The 18,007-nt window shown below is 42.3% G+C and overlaps 2 protein-coding genes across 2 annotated transcripts in view; one reads left to right on the plus strand and one right to left on the minus strand.

Moving 5' to 3' along the window:
- The first annotated feature begins 4,423 nt into the window (after nucleotides 1-4,423).
- LOC105832643 (protein jagged-1) overlaps nucleotides 4,424-18,007 on the plus strand; it is a 38,233-nt gene continuing 24,649 nt past the window's right edge. Inside the window, exon 1 of the mRNA XM_012673774.3 lies at nucleotides 4,424-5,981. Within this exon, the coding sequence (XP_012529228.3) occupies nucleotides 5,934-5,981 (48 nt within the window). The 5' untranslated portion in view covers nucleotides 4,424-5,933. The remainder of the gene's footprint in view (nucleotides 5,982-18,007) is intronic.
- LOC114253789 overlaps nucleotides 8,556-18,007 on the minus strand; it is a 28,704-nt gene continuing 19,252 nt past the window's right edge. The window contains exons 2-3 of the mRNA XM_028188782.2: nucleotides 11,417-11,642; nucleotides 8,556-9,160 (exon numbers count right to left, since the gene is read on the minus strand). Coding sequence (XP_028044583.2) covers nucleotides 8,971-9,160; nucleotides 11,417-11,529 — 303 coding nt within the window. The 5' untranslated portion in view covers nucleotides 11,530-11,642 and the 3' untranslated portion in view covers nucleotides 8,556-8,970. The remainder of the gene's footprint in view (nucleotides 9,161-11,416; nucleotides 11,643-18,007) is intronic.

Genomic DNA, 18,007 nt, shown 5'->3' on the forward strand with positions numbered 1-18,007 from the left:
ATTTTATTTGAAGTATTTCTGAAAGATAAAACTAAAATATATTATAGAATATGTTGTATATTTATTGGGGCCATTATATAATACGTATTTTACATGTGCATGAGACATTGAAGCGAATATAAAAAAAGACATTGTTAAATATTTGTTACAAGTAATTACTCAAATCGAACGTTTACATTAGTTTTACCAGAAAGAAAGAAAGTAAGAGTGCATAAGAAGCTCGCGTTCTCGAAACAGGCTATGGATGCAGCCAAATTCGAAGCAACGTACGACTGCGGTCCAGGAGGAATCTGGTATCTATAGTCCAACGAATGTCTGAAGAACGATCATTAAAATCCTCCTGCGTGTGCATACACTCCGCGCGATTTGCACCCCGTCGCGTATCCATTACATCTCCCGCTTTTGCGAAAGCCCTTCAGCAACCTAAACATAAATTCATGAATAATGAAAATAGAAAGCACTAGGAGAATAATATGCCTTGGATCCTATCAATGACATACGCACAAAAATTATATATGGAATTCATTACAAAAGTACTTCTTCGAATTCTAACGTATACATAAATTTCAACACAAATTATATGTTGTGCTTGTTTATTTAACAGACGAGCCTGATAAACTGGAATGTCTTTAGAAAAAATTTAGCGAAATCTGATAAAAAGGAAAGCGGCGGAGCAAAGGCGACTTTATGATTCTTTCATTTTTGCCACGGCGATCTGCAACATCAAAATATTCATGATTACCGGCCCAAATAATCCTGCGTCCCATGCCATTTGGATGGGCTGTTAAAAAATGTATACGGTATTGCCGACTAATTCGAAACGATCTTGTACGAAAACGAGACCAGGGACGAGAAACCCGCCGAATGTGCGCGCGTGCGTGCGTGCATGAATACCAGTAGGCAATTTCTTAACGGACGGTCGGAACAGCGAAAAGTGAGGACACGCGAGAGAATTGCAAAGTGCGAGGACCGCTAAATGCCCTTATTGCACAAGCCTTGGCGTTTTTTCCGTTCGTCGATTCATGCGTACCATTTACCGAAAATCCACACGTTTTCTCGTTTGAGCTATAATTCTCCGGAGCATTTGCTGGCCGAGCTTTTAAGAAAACAAGAAAAGAAGAAACGACGAGTTATCCAGCAAATTCGAAACGATCTCACGACACGGAGAAAACATGGAAGAGACGAGGAAGATGAGCACGGCAGCAACGGCAGCATATCAGGCAGCACAGGTGGAATCTCGTATCTGGCTGTTGGAGAGCTCGACGCGGGACAGTCGGAGAGACGATGGGGAAGCTAGGAAGAGGAATATGTGAAGGGTCGCGCGGGAGGAGGAAACCGCACCTAAACACCCTTGCACGAACGCTCGCTCACTCACGTGTTTTCCTCATCTACCAGGAGAACGCGTGTGCGTTTCACCTCGTCTTTGCTTCTTCGCGAGACTCCCCGTGATTCTCGTGTCTCTCTTACTCCTCTTACGTCTCTATAATAATGTGCTCACATATTGGAGTACCTGAGAGAAGCACTAAGGGAGGGGGGGGGGGCGGGAAGACGAGAGGAACATAGGGAACGACGCTGAGCACGAGAGAGGAGGGAGTCCGGTGAACTTCGAGATGGACCGTACCTTGTATACGCGTATGAGTTGGATTCGCAAACGCGCGCGCGCGCGCGCGCGCGTGTGTGTGTGTGTGTGTGTGTGTGTGGTGGAACATGTCTACATGCCCACGGCGGTAATAAGAGAAAATAAGTAAAACCCTAAGGTACGAACCGGAGGGGGCATAGGGTGGCTTGGCGGTGATGCGCGGCGCAGTGAGGAAAGGGGAAAAGAGAAAGAGAGAGGAAAAGGAGGAGGAAAGGAAAGAGAAGGGGTAAAGAGAGGCGGGAAAAGAGATGAACCTGTTCCCGAGGGAGTTCCTTGACCCTCGGGGGGCACACTCTCGTGAGCTTTCGAGAGATGCGAGAAGCCAACGGAGTAGCCACCATAATGCCCGCCGGCTAACTCGGGGCCCTCGAGTAAGCAAGTCCTCGAGACCAGAATGAAGAGAGAGAGAGAGGGAGGGAAGGAAAATGAGAGGAAGGCGAATGGTATAAGCAAGAGTAAGAAGAGGATGAAGGACAACAAAACGGGACGGAATGAAACGATGAGAAAAGGAAAGAAGGATAGACGAGAATAGAGAGACTGTAACGAACAAAAGAGAAGGAAGAAACAAGGAAAAGACTACGGATAAGCGTGGATCAAACAGCATCATCGTGCAGCATCCCCCTACTGATCGTTCGCCCGTTCGTCCATCCGGCCATGTGGACCACGATACACCATACTGTTGCGCTACCACACCGGGTTCGTCGTCAGATCCAAGAGACTGCCGCCAGAAGAGCAGAAAGAGAAAATAGCTCCGCCGCGTTGCAATATACCGCCCGTTACAGGCTCTTTCAGTCGAAGAGAGTCCCGTCGCAATTGGAATGACCGTGCTAATCAAAACTGGCGCAATGTTATGAATTAGAGTTTTATTTTTCAATACTTGCTTCTCGAATATTTCTATTAACTTTATACTTTTTTTTAATTATAAGTGATGTTTAGTAATGTTTGTTAAAATTCGTGTAAGTTTATAATGGTTAAAATGCCCAATCTTGTTTTAATAAATATCTTCAATTATTGTATAAGTACGTGAAATAATTAAAAATTTAATAAAGTTATCCTTTGTTTATTAAAATAAATGCTTTTAATGGTGCAAATATGCTTTTACGTAAATTTTAAAATTGTATGTAAATTTTCTATTATGATAATTTTAATGAAAACGTCAACGTTCACATATAGATTACTACTAATTTTCAGGAAAGACGCGGTATTACGCGTTAATCCGCGTTTATAATTTTTCGATTATCAGACGTCACGTAAAAGTGACATGTATCGTCATTATGTACTTCTTGAAAGGAGATCAGTAAAGAGGTTTCTTACAGCGATAATTTATAGCCATTTAACTCGACTCGACTTCTCAGTTCGCACGATACTTCGGACACGCGAATTACGTGGAACGATATATACTTTATGTATGTGGGGCAGAAATTCAATGACGATCGTCACGACGCGACAGCGATGGTATCTCTCTTTCGCAAGGAACATAGCCCGCTATCCCCATAATAACGATGGACACGCGACATCACAGGACTTGTCCATTATTTATCGTCCAAAATCATTTTTCGTGGACATATATAATTTCATTTGCCAGTCGGAGAAGCCTTATCGGAAACTCACTTTTCCGACTTAAACAACTGATTTCCGATATTTAACGATATTTAAACACTTTTTTGTCTTTACAAGAGAAGATAGTTAAAAAAAAAATAGAGTAACCTATCGAATATTTTGCCAACTCGAGTTCAACATATCCACACAATTATCGATTATATTGTGGTTTCTTCTGATTTGTTAAATTAAGACACGGACCATCATGACGCGCGACATGAGATTACGCGTTAATTCTTTCTGCTATGAAAAAATAATTTTATTTTATGTGCAGATTTTAATATTAAGAAAATTTTTACTTGAGATTATTATTTGCATGAATGTCTCGCTTAAAAAATTTTTCATATTTTTCGCTTTTATGGAAACAAACACGATTCTTATTATTCTCACAATTGTCATTTTGCTCATCAATCCGCTACTATACTTAATAAGTAAGAAATTTATATTTCTTGCATTGCGATTCGTTAGATAGTACTCCGGTAATTCCCCGCAAAATTCATATCACGAGCAGAGCAGTCGGAGAGCGCGCCTAAGCCACGCGTTTCTCGCCTCGATCGCGAGAGAAGAGATGAGAATATACAACCGCGCGCGGCGGCGTTACCGACTCTGCGATGCCGCTCGTGATGAAACCGATTGTAAGATTTATATGTGGACGCGCGCTCGCTCGTGTTCAGCATCTCAGGCTCCAGCATCTCGGCACGCGGGGCACAAGTGTACGTCGTCGTGTAATGCCTCATAGAAAGGCAATAGAGAGAGAGAGAGAGAGAGAGAGAGAGAGAGAGAGAGAGAGAGAGAGAGAGAGAGCGCAAAGGGCCCTCGAGATATTCGCGCGGCCTGCACACAGTCACGTATGCGCGCGCGAGCAAACGCGGCCCGATACACATGCGCATTCGGACATGCGAGGTGGATAGAGTGAGTGAGTGAGAGAGAGAGAGAGAGAGAGAGAGAGGGGGGAGGGAGGGGGAGAAAGAGCCGACGAACGTGTGCAAAGTCGTGATGCGCGATGCGGGAGGAGAAATGGAGAGAGGACCCTGTGATGATGCGAGGTAGAGCGCGCGGGGTACACGTAAAGGGTCCTCCGTGCTCCCGGAGGTGGAATGACTTGGGAAGGAGGGGGACAAGCCGCGATGGATAGGGGGGAGGCCCGCAGGCCGGCCTGCGGCTCCGACTCAGTAGTATCCCCGGAGCGACCGAGTCGTGTACCCCGCGGACGTTAATGCGCTCCACGAGCGTGCACACGATCCCCAGTGATAAGAACGGTACACATACACACATACACATACGCGCACACGCACACGCGCACATACATACACATTCACACGCACGCGTGCGCGCGCGCGGAGGCGCATACATTCATGCACATACATACGCGTATACCTGTGCCTATACATACATCTTCATGCACGTCGGCTACTGAGCGGCGTGCGTGCGTGTTCACGCACACAGCGAAGGCGCGTTGCACGCCGTACACGTACACGCTGAACACGTGGACACACCTGTTCGTCGCGCGTTTTCGCCGCGGCGCCGACGCCGGACGACCGATTCTCTCGCGGACTCACGCGTGTGCGTGAGCAGTGTCACACGTTTCGTCCTCCTAACGTATCCAGACTCCAGTCTCTCTCCACTTTCAAGGAATCGCTTCTTCAGAGAGGAAAAATTTATCTCTATAATTCAGGATGTGAACAATTCCTGCGACATTTTTCCCCTTGTTATGCACCGAGAATTAATTGACACGCGAAATGAGAGTGGAATTATTTGAGTGTCAAATTGTTCTCGTCTTTCATGTGCCGTAGCATGTCTATAGATTGAGAAATTGCCCAACGAAAATCAAGTATAAGATCAATCTTTATGAACTGTCGTATCGTCTGTATCATCTGTATATACGTATCTGTATATCTAAACACGTGCTGGACGAAGCTTATGCGTGCGTCAAGGAAAGTAAGTGTCGAGTGCTGGAGTAGTGCGTGCGCATCACCAAGCTTCGCATCACCACCACGATCACTTTCCCCCGACAAATTTGAAGGCACGAATCGCGTAATTAGTCGCGACTAGTCTCGCCCAAAAACCGACATCGACGAAACGAGTGAATTGCAGGACGAAGAAAAAAAGAAGAGACGCGAGAAAGAAAAGAGAACCGTATCTCTCTCGCGGTAATTGCTCGTGGTTGGAGCGTATTCTTGAGAGCGAAAGGTACCTGTCGCGTCGCGAGAGCGATATGCGAAGGAACTTGGGCGAGTCTCAGCTCACAATCAGTTCTTCTCGAATGTCGCACATGTAAAGTGAGGGAAAAGTGAAGATTCGAAAATCTCCGTGGACGGAAAACGACGGAGAAAAACGTACGTGAGTCCTCCATTTGTTCCCCAAGTGTTCGCGTGTGCATGTTTAGTGCTCAGCAGAGAGGAAAAAAGGATCGTCCCTCCACGCGGAGGACAGACGCCAGTGGATATTCGGTGTTGGTGCGTAGACCGGAAGAATCTGCGGAGTGCCGTGTGTCGATAAGAAAGATCGATAATACATATTTGGTGAGAGTGGTGACAGAAGGAAAGAGATCGAAGGATACATACAAATACGGCGTGACGAGAGGATAGTGGAGGACCCATAGAAATCGCGGACAAGTGCTTGAGGAAGCGGCCGAGAAGCGACAGCAGGGGATATCGATGATATGCGGTAGTCGAGGGATTCCCCAGGGAGAGACATGAGGGCGGCCGCCACCTACGTCCTGTTCTTAACCCATCTCATACAGGTACGTGCCGCTCCACACTTTCCTTCAATTCACCAAGGTATTCTCTCGCGTGCTTCTCTTCGCGTTTCGAAACAGGTTTGAAAAGAATCACTTGAAATGTCAAACCATAATAGCGATATCGTTGCTTTCGAGAAAGTAGATGAATAGAATAAATCTTTATATTTAGAAAAATTATATATACTTAAAAAAAGAGAGAGCAATTTTATAACGCACATGTTTAAATAATTGGAATCTCCAATTACTACATCCATCCTAGCAATGCAAACTTCGTAGCCACTGCAATATCTTTCACTGCGGGCATTTAACGCGGCATTTAAGAGCCGTAAGGAGCACAGCGTGCGAGAAGATCATGATACTATTTATACTCATAATCACACATAATCAGTGCAATATACACTTTTTGATCTTCGCGATTGTTTTCGCGATCGTTAAGACACGATTACGTTAACGTTGTACATTTGCTCGATCGCCAGCAGTAAAGCTTTACGCAGTCCAGTGAAAAGTATCCCCTTCTTTCTCTTTGCTCGGCGACAAGTGAGATCAGAAGAAAAAAGTAAATGCGGCGGTACACTTGGTATTCGAACAGATGATGCAAGCATATAGAACGCAGTGTGCATATATACCCCGAGGCGTACACTCGCAAAAATAAACAGTTGTGACAGGCCATTACGATACACATTTGTGTATAATTAAACCCAAGTCTTTTTTATTGCACATCTATCAAATAGGTTTTTTTCTGATAGATTACATAGTTTAAATTAATGAAATTTTTCACACACACACACACACACACACACACACACACACACACACTACACACACTACACATGCATATATAAAATATATAAATGTATAGTTATATATATATATAGAATGCATTCTTGGATCAAAACAATATAATGAAAAAAACTTATTCTCTCCCGGAATATTGTTTTGTTCAGTATCATGACTGACACAAGTTCCGCTACCATTGCATATCGGAACTTAATTTGCAAGATAGTGCGGGATTTCCATACTAGTCCTCGCGAGCATTATAGATCATTGCAATCTCAGCACATAATGTTGGCTCCTTTCAAATGCTTAGTTTACCACTTGTTGCATCATCGCACAAAGTGCTATCGTGTGTGATGCAGCATCTGCGACGTGAGGCCGTTCTCACGTACGTGTTTTGATCTCACAAAGTGTTCCGCCTTGGAGCGATCAACGATACAAAATCAAAATTGCACAAAAGTAACACATAAAAAGTAAAAACGTAGATTTTATCATTATCACAGCTCGATCTCAAAGAAATTTTACTTTAACATACACATGTGACAGATAATGACATTTGAATACATTGCGAGATCAAATTAATTAATTAAGAAGATTATTGCATCTATTAAAAGTATATTAACCTTAGGGTCTACGTGTAAAAACGATTATATTAATTACAATACTTACATTAAAAATCAAGCAAACTACTGTAAAGTGGAATGTAGATAAATACAGGCGAGAAAGACGATAATTTATTCGATGCAGTTTATTAAATCACTTAGCTACTATTGTAATTAGCTACTAATATGAAACTTCTTTGTTATTTTCTTGCAACCTTTATAAGAAAAAGTAGCGCTTGAGCGATATTTTTACAGATTAATATATTCTCGTTTTTATAATATTAAATAATTATGAATAAATGCATTGAATTATTATAAGAGAAAAACAGCTTTTTATCCTTGGCAGAATTATTTTATTATATCCTCGATGGGATTGAAAGAAACTATGACTTATTACTACACCTTGCGTACAAGGACTACTTGAAAATGCGATTGAATTTCATATTATAGAAAAAAGATTTTATTCTATTCCATCAGATATCGATATATGATCGGAATTCGCTATTAATCAGCATTTTTTAATTATTCTTCGTAATTGTTAGCTGTTTTCGTGTACCATTGTACGTAATATGATCTTAACGCGTCTCTCCCGCGAGTTGCACAAGGATAGGAGAGGGGCGCTACATCCATCTCCTTGTTCTCAGCCAGGAAAGATTACGCACTTACGGTGTAAGTATAGCTTTTTTTGCGGATGTTGCCCCGTCACTCGCACTTGATAATTTTCTTACTGTGTGTCTCCCTCTGTACTCTTGTGCACTCTCGCAAATAATTTCGTCCAGACAATATCGTGCAATCTTTATTCGTATTGTAAATTTACATTTTTTTATTGAGTACACTGATAAAAAAATGTTGTTAATTGGACTAAATTTTCCAACTAAATTAAATTTGTCCATTCAAGTATTTATATATTTAAATTAACTATATAAATACTTGAATTGAAATTTGTGCATTTGTTTAAGTTAAATGCATAAATTCTTGAATTAACAAAATTTTAATTTAGTTGGAAAATTTTGTCAAATTAACAATATTTTTTTCTCAGTGTAAAAGATACATATAATATTGTTTAAATTCTAAACTTATATATTTTACTTACACATTTTTATTATAACTTGAACTTACATATCGTAAACTTGAAATAACAAAGTGGAATAAAAAGAATTCTGTATAAATATTTTGCACAAAATTTATATTTTTTTTTAAAGATAGCGCGCGCTAAAATAAAAATGATTATAACTTGTTTCTTTCATAGCCATTCCGTCGTTTCGCCATGGTATTTCGGGAAAGAGCCACAATCACGAGCGAAAATGATAAAATTATAAATATCAAATGTAAATTGCCGGGTTTAAAGTATGATGCGTGTTTTCACCAGCGAGGAGGCAAGCAAATCCATGCTTCCGTAACGATCGACAATTTCGGTTGAACCCGACGAATAATGGGAGCTTAGGAGCCAGAGCGTTGGTTGCCTTGCTCCGACCTGGAGTTACAGGGGGTCACTTCCTCTCCTGGCCTTCTCTCTTGTAAACGATTTTCGAAGAACGAGCCGCGGTAGAGAAGAGGGTTCTCTCGCCGTCCGTCCGTCCGTCCGTCGTTCCCTCGATGATTTCGACCTAGTGCAATTAAGCCGCCGCCATTGCTGCTGTTGCTGCCGCGTTGCTGCGCTGCTCTCTTTCAATTACAGTCTGAACGGAATTACCGTTATAACGTGCGATGCCAAAAAAAATTCCCGAAAAGTGGTCCGAAGAAGCGCATATCTCCTGTCTATAGGTTTGTGCCGGCGTGTGTCTTTTCACTCCTTCTATATGTGGTCTGTTTTAAAAGAAACATCATTAAATTTGAGAGAATTTCTATTGTGTCAAAATATCTTGTCTTTCGACTAAAAATTAGTTAATTATTATACTTAGTTTAAAGTAATACAAGTAATGTAATTTTTCAAAGATACGAGATTAATTTAATGGAAATTATTAGCTATTCCATTCGTGAATTTTATCACATGGCACATTACGATTGCCGTGCACATGAAGGAGCTAACCGCGAAAAAAAGGTCCACGAAAAAATATATGTAAACCTGAGAAAGGGAACTTAGCCTTCGCACGGTTGCGTTGTAATTTGCAAAGCGATTACTTCCGCGCAATTTCTTGCGCGATTCTCGAGACTTTCCACGTGCGCAGCTGACGCTTCCTTCAACCACGGCGATCGATGAGCCCGCGATTGAGATCAACCCGGAAGTAAGCGCATGATTTTTTAGATGTATGTGATGAAACGATTGTGCTTCATGCTTACACACAGATCGTTACTGAAACATATGGCATATGAGAAATTATTCTTCTTATAAATATTGATATCTTTATGATTAAAAAATATTGCTACACTGATATATCGTAATTAATCTATTATTTTGAAGGGCGAGATATCTTAAGATATGATGTAAATGCTTTCTAAAATTTGCATTTGCATTATTTGTCTTGCATTTTTACGATTTTTTTTTATCTTAACCTCCAAAGTTCCTTGCAAATTGAGTATTTAATTTCATTTTTATTCGACGGGAGTTGCGGCGCGCAATTGCGGTTAATCGAGCGCGATCAACTTCGGGTCGACTGATTAAAGACAATTTCACGGGAAGCCGTGGCCTTGCGGATCGGAAGGTGTTGATGCGGCCTGACTAACGAATATCGAATCACCAGACGGGCAGATCGGCAGACCGGCTTTCTCATCGCGATTTTCCGCGGCGGAGATTCCGCAACGACGCGAACGATCGCACGGTGGGGAAAGAAAGATGCCGGTCTATTAAGTTTGAAATTGCATGAGGCGTCCGACAATTATCGTAAACCCTCGTTATGGATTCCTGGTACTGAGATCAATCCGCATATGTCTGCATACATGCAGCGGGATACATCTGAGATTCGCTTCGGTCGGACTTTTATCAGTCGCCGCCGCCGCCATGATGATAATTCATCGTGTCTCCCATCATCGCAGCTTAATTAGCCACTGAACACGCCATGGATTATTATCAATTCTGTAATATGAGAAGTTGCATTGTCCGATTCCGATTCCAACTTTTAAATGCACCTGTGATTTTTTTTTCTATTCTTACAATCAGCTATCTCCACCCCCCCCCCTCCTCTCGCTCTCCCTCTCTCTCTCTCTCTCTGGTATTCTATCTCATATTATTATTATATTCATTGACGATTTAGCCAGTTACATTTATATTTTGACCAACTTGATTATGTTATTATTGCGTATGCAAATACGAGTTACATAATTGTGTTATTACTTTTACTAACGTTTATTGAATTATAATAATCTTGATTGAAATTATTTGAAAAGTAGCTGTGATTGCAACTACTTGTGGAAACAAATATTGTATTTCTTCTCGGTATTACGTAACGTATCATAACGATCGAAAAGAGTATATTTCTTTACAAATAACAATGATTATTAGTACAACGGTAGAAAATAATAGATGCAGCAATAGGTATCGCTTTCTCATTGTCAGCGTCTTCTGCTATTTTTACACAAAGTTTTCCACATCTTAGAAAATTTTGCCGTGAAATTATATTGCTGATCTTATCTTACCGATATGCGCTGTTGCAATTTTCTCGGATAGTTCTTACAGTTTCGTTTAGACAAAGTCTTTTAGGCTCGACAAAACAGTTTCGTTTGACGTGAGTGGAGTATAATTAATCGAGCGTGATTGATTAACTAGCCGATTGACTCGCGGAATCTCGAACACGATTATTTCAAGCACAATCGGCTCGATCGCCCGTCTTAGTTCCGGCGCGCCTTGTTGGGGTCCGAGTTTAGAAGAACCTGAAAGCGGTCCACTGAGACCGTAATTACACGCTCGCGCGATTACGAGCCTCTTCGCATCGCGCCAGTATTATATTTCGCGCTGATGATATTTCGAGGCGCGGCTAATTAACGTAAGCTCGTTAAATTCGATCTATCGCGCGGTCTTAATTAAAATCTGCGGTTACGCATTCGCCGCAGCATAGACCGATGGTTCGAGTTCTTCCTCGTGACACAAGATAAAGCCGAGAAAGACGTATATACGTTCTACGCTACCTGCGTTTCTTGCTTGACGACGACGACGACGACGACGACAACGATTTATGAAGCCTCCGCGGTTGTTCCTTCTTCTGCTTTCGTCTAGAGAACCGACGGATCTTCTCGCACATCTTTCACCTCGATTCACCCTCTTTTCTTTTTTATCTCTGTTACCATTCCGTTCCGCGTCCGTTCCGATCAACGTGGCCAATTATCAACGTTAGGAAGACGAGTAGGAATGCTCCTTGAAAGTGAAAACTCCGATTAACTTGGAAGGATCCGCGGAACAATCTGTAAGATTCAATGCTCCATGATTTACATCACGAACAGTAACAAAGAAAATAATAAAGATTGATAACAGTGGAAAAGAGAGAAAAGAAAATCAAACAAAATACGAATGTCTGAGAATGGGCTGAGAAAAACTTGAAGAAATGAAGGAGCAAAGAGCGGGAGGACGGAAATAATGCGGAACGCGATGATAGCCGGGGTGTAAATAGGAAACCTCCAGGGCAGAAGAAGCGCCTTCCGCGCGGACGAGAGTCGCTGGGCGAAGACGTGCGATGGCCGAAGCGGAGCTCGAGGAAAAAGTTGCAACGGGACGAACGAAGAGCAGGCCGGGAAGAGAGATGAAAACAGAGAGAGAGAGAGAGAGAGAGAGAGAGAGAGAGAGAGAGAGAGAGAGAGCGGGCGCACAGCAGCGAAAGCGAAGCCGGGGCAGGGTTAAAGCGAAGCGTTTAGCTGGCGGTCACGCGAATCCTCTATAAAAATCAGCCCCGAGGCGGAGAAGAGGCGAGCAGCCTCGGCGAATGCTCGGCAGATAGACAGATAATGCGATCCGGTGGCGTTGCCCCGCGTGGCATGGCGTGGCGTGGCGTGGCGTGGCGTGGCGTGGCGTGGCGTGGCGTGCCGTGCCGTGCCGTGCCGTGGTGTGGCGTGGCGTGCCGTTGCGCTGGGTCCAGCCCGACGTGGTACCCTGTGGACCGCGGCGGCGCACAGGTGCGTGCCTGCGAATCCTTTTTCCCGTCGGTTCGCCGGTAGTAAGGGGCAACATCAGGTGGAGAAGCGGAGGCTGCCGAGCGAACTTACACAGAGAACTTTTACGAGTTCGTGGAAACGAGCCGCGGATCCTCCTCACAAGTTTTGAAACTTACGCGCCGAGCGTAATGAGGCGATCTGTGATACGGCACGGCTGCAGAACACGATGGGGAATTGCCAAAGTAGCACGTGATGATGTCGATATATATTAATTCCACTGATTATTCTACCGAGTTAGTTCGCAGCTTCTTCGCGCTCGTAATTTATTTATTGATTCAATTTTTATTGTATATAAATACCTGTGTAGAAACTAAACTCTCATTGCGATAGAAACGACAAAAAGGGATCGTGTTCCGACCGATGGCGGTTTGGGCGGTCGACTCGACATGATTATCAGGGTGGCTATCTTTTTACGAACATTGGCACGATTTCTTTTGATTGATGTAATCGAATTTTCTTGGTCGATCATCTCCGTTATTCGATCGAAAACCGATGGTTAAGAAAAACGAGAGCGAGAAAGAGTTCGTCAGTACGGGAATTGCGCGAATATTGCCTCGAGAAGAAAGACGCGTTTTTTTTCCTCTTCTGTGCTTCATTGGCCACCTCGTGTTTTCTTGTCCTCTGTCGACGACGACCGTGGACAAAAGAATGACAATTCGATGAACGTTGGCAGGTGTGTCTGGTGAAACTCCGAGACAGCCCATTAACAGTTACTCCATTTCGCATCGCGTTCTTTGAAGCAATGTCGCATCGACGTTAAAGATATATATTTTAATATCCCTTCATCTTCTGTGCAAAAATACAGCTTCAACGCGATATGCCGTATTATCTTTACATACAAAACTAATAAAGCACTCAACTATATCTCTTTTATTATATATTAGACCTAAATTATAACTACTATACAAGTTCTAGCAAGTAAAATCACTTATATTATATTATAGTATATAGCACTTATCGTTTGAGAATGCGAGTTCCTCTTTACATCTCATCTTAAATGCATAGTGCGTATATTTTGCATGTTACATTTCGCGTAGCATGAATAACACACGTGACAGAAATATGCGTTGCAAACGGCCGACCGTTTAGAAGGATGACGCAGCGGGATTTATCGTTGACAGTTTATTTTATTTGGAAATTTCAATAATGAGACTATCTGAAATTCAAACGGGGCCTCCGTACGATCGGACCTCGTTGCTCATTTTCGTGTTCACTGAACTCGAGCAACATCGATTATGATTAAGTGCGCGGCTTAACGCTTAGTCGCCCCATCAACGGGCGACGTTTTTCCTTTTAATTTATTATCGCGTTTCGCCCCACTCGACTTACCAGCATAATCGTTCCACCTTGGCCACTGTCGCGAGTACTTACACAACGTGTAATCGAGAATAATCGCTCTCGTAATCTATAGTCCGGTGATTAGAGGCTGCAGGCACCGCTTTTTTTTTCTCTGCGCGCGGATCAGCGCGACGGTCTTTTGTGTTGAGTGCCTCAGGCAGTTCGGTTGATTGTTTTACACTTCCAATTCGTTACCGCGAAAACCAACCGCAAAATAAAACTGGCAAGCCAGGACAAAACTCGAGTTACGGTTTCGTGAATTTGAGAGTAACACCCGCAGTAGCAGTTTCTTGGTTGAGTATAAAACTTGTGGTAGTATCATTTACTTATCATCAATTTAGATGTTAAAAGTAAAAATTATGAAATTTCAAAAATAACAAATTCCCCTGTAATTGCTGGCTCGCGCATTAAACACCTTGTAAGAAGGCACAAATTTCATAAAGGATATCTGATTAAGTCGCAATTACTGATTTGGAATTAATTACGGGGAACGCGAGAACGGACTTTTTGGGGGAGAGGAAAGCGATATTATGAAGCGATAATCACTCGACTGAAATAAGATGATCGTTATTGAGATTTTATCGAACGCCATGCACTTATTAGTTAATAGAACGAAATCGATACATCTGCCTGCATCCAGACAGACCTTACGCGTAAAAGCGTAAAACCAAGCGTAAAACAGTTCTGGCTCACACCTGTTCCCGTCGTTTCTCGGATCTACAATTCTCGCAGACAGAACAGGTAAAAGACTGTTCAAACTGAGAAGATTGCGGCCGACCTCTCAGTTTAATCTTCGATTGATATTAGGAGTTATTAGTTTCAGCTTTTAATGATTTTACGACTGTTTTTACGAATGCCTAACAAATTTTACTATTTAATCAGATGGTCTGATGATCATCTTATCGGTTTCGAAGCGACAATTAAGCAGGTACGATTAAGCGAAATACAATTAAATTAAACGACGCACGATGGCATTTTTTCTTATATTAAATAATATCTAAGAGTACATGTTACACACAGAGAAAGCATGCTGCATCTCGCGAATAAAGCATACAGTCTGTAATAAGCTTTGTAAGAGAAATATTCAGACTCGGACATTTCGATTCGGATCTCTCTTACTTGCCTACCTACCTATCCAGCCAATTAATACAATGGTAAAGGGAGAAAGCGACGGTGGTTCGCGAAACTTTCCACGCAAAGTAAGACTTTTTAATTATTTCGATAATTTGTGGCCAGGTTAAAGGTAGTCTGGCGGGTTTGTCGTGGGGCCGGCGAGTGGGTAGCAAATAATATTAAGTATAGGTCTCCCTATCTCTCGCGGAGAGGATGAACACACACACAGAGAGAGAGAGAGAGAGAGAGAGAGAGAGAGAGAGAGAGAGAGAGAGAGAGAGAGATGGACTGTAGGGGCACGATCTAAGTCTGTGGTACTGGGGCAGCATACAACACAAGTCTGTAAAACGCGAGCGAACGCGCGAGACACACGGAGCGGCGGAGCGCAGAGAAACGAGATGTGCAATACGGACGACCAACACCAATACCAATACCAACACCAACACGAACACGAACACGCACATGCACGCCCAAACGATTTGTCCGTGCAGATCCTACGGTATAAAATTAAATGGTGTTCGGTAGGTCTATTTCACTCGGGCAGGTAGCGGCCACCGGTAATTACTACCTACGACTTGGGAGCTCAGAGATAAAATGAAAGGCCCAGACGATTTTTGAAACCGAAATCGCGTCAGTCGCTGATGCTGTTACTGTTATTGTTGTTGTTGTTATTGTTGTTGTTGTTGCTGTTGTTGTTTCTGTATGCTGCTTGCTTGTTTCTTTTTTCCTTTTGCCAATTTTTTTCTTTCTCTGTTTCGCTCTTGCTCCCGCTCTTCTTTCTTTCTTTCTTTCTTTCTGCAATCAGAATGTTTGCGCGCCAGTTGACTCGCAATAATCGGCAAGATAAAAGGATGATTTTAAAAATTTATAATTTCTACGGCTTTATTAACGTATAAGGTATGAAAGATTACGTTTATGTGTAATTAATTTTAGAAAATTATTATGCCGCGCCGTGTCGCAATTTTTCTTTCTCTCTGTTTAGGTGCATTGATTATCTGAGGTCGTTTATTGTATATGTCTATTTAAGACAATGCCGAGGTACGTAACTAATTTACTTCATTCAGATGGAAATTTTTTGTAGACTCGTTGCTGTTTTCCAGTTAGCGTTAGCATTTAATGATAAGATACGGGCACTTTCATCGATAGCAGTTTTCAATTAAGATATTAAAGGAATACTTCTCTGCTGTGGGTTTACATAATTATAACTGAGTATAATTATACGTATATATAATTATATACATATATATCGTGCGCGTTTACTTTGCAGCTAATAAAATCGGCGATAACAATTGATTTGTACAGTCTATTTTCTGCATTTATTCATTTTTTAAACCTGTTTATCTTTGAGTTAAGTACAAGATTATAACTACAAATAGATATGCATCAAATTCTATAATCTTACATTTTCATGTAATATTCTCAATTGATTCGGAGCGTTATCAATAGAACTAAGATATATTGAGCTGAACTAAGATATAAGAGCTTAAATTAAAATAGTTACTTTTTTGTTATTTATTTATTATTATTTGGTGATAATAAAACTGGAAACGTTTACAAACTGTGCTGGATTTCGCATTAGTTTTTCATTCAGCGTGAGGATAAGTGTGGAAATGCACCGAAATTTTCGAAAGCGGCACTTCTGATTTTCGCGGATGTGGCTTGCAGCGGTAAATGAGTTTCTTTGGAAGAAGACAAGAACAAAGGAAGGAGGAAGACGTATTTGAAGAGGACACGGTACAGTCGTTACTCAGTATGCATTCCGCGAGCGTTTTTTTTTGGCCGTTCGAGCGAATTATTCGTACTTGGCGAGTTCTATGAGAGTGTATATAAAAGTAGGTGCACTGAAGTATGGCTCGCTGCACATTGACTATGCGGAAAGGAAAGGCTCTTCTTTCCCGACGAACGCCGACCGACCGACCGACCGACCGCCGGCGCCGTGCGAGCAAACGCGCACATTGGCACGCATGCTCGTACAATTTGCTACTACATACGTCTCTTATATCCGTACACACACACACACACACACACACGCGCGCGCGCGCGCGACTAATGTTGCAACGGGTTACGAAGGTGTATACGCACTAACGGCAATGGTACACGCTCGCGACGAGAAGACAAAATACTCTGTTTCATCGAGTTGCACTCAAAAAAATTAAAATTAAAATTTATTGTTTTTAGAAGTTAGATTGGAACGCCAAATTTGTTCATCGTTGTGAAAGAAATAAGTTTCACAAAACATTTTTCGATTGCGTCAATGCATAACTAAGAACATCGGGTATAAAATAAAAAGGTTATTTTTTAATGTAAATTACGACAACCTATTTGCACAATAGAGTTATTACAATATATGTGCAATATATGGTTAGAAATGGATGAACCTTCAACCTAATAACCGCGAAATCGAGCGTTGCTGCGAAATACAAAAGAAATAATCGTTCTGCAGAAAGCGCGGTACCAACTAGGAAAGCGATCATTAATTCCAGGTGTTTAGTTTTATTACACCTCGACAGCTCGCAAGAAACTTCAATTATTATTGGGTAGCGGTTGACTCCTACAATGTGAAAAAATATTGGGATAAAGGCTTGGAATAAAATTATAGAAAGAATAGAGAAAATGTAAGCGTCGAATTATTATCAAGTCAATTTTCTGTGTCGAGTTTTTTAAATTCGAAACATGGGACATTCCGGTTGTATTCGCGAGCGATTTTCTTGAGCTTATCTCCCAGCGGAGGCTCCGTAGCGTTCATCAGCGAGTCTCCGAGTCGGGGAGGCTCTTCCGTGTCGGCCAACTTAAAGCATCTCCAGCTTGCTCGTCGTCCGACAATTTCTCGTCGGCACGTGAGCGGACTGTGCAAAGTTTGCGGAGCGCGCGTTTGCAAACGTTCGCGCGCGTTCACTCGCCGTTAAGAGAAAAAGAGAATGAGGATCTCTATCGCTGGACCGCACGGAGGCAGGAGGTTACCGGCGAAGTCGAGAGAGCCTCCAGAATAAGTATGCTCGGCTAATAAAACGCGTACGCGCGCGCGTCGTTACACACAGCGTTCGCTTTCCAAACAAACGCGCGGCTCTCGTCACCGAGCGCGCACTCGGAAACTCGTACGACGGGATTTATCGCCGTACGGAC

This window comes from Monomorium pharaonis, chromosome 7, assembly GCF_013373865.1.
Source record: "Monomorium pharaonis isolate MP-MQ-018 chromosome 7, ASM1337386v2, whole genome shotgun sequence".
In the NCBI taxonomy this organism is placed as follows: domain Eukaryota; kingdom Metazoa; phylum Arthropoda; class Insecta; order Hymenoptera; family Formicidae; genus Monomorium; species Monomorium pharaonis.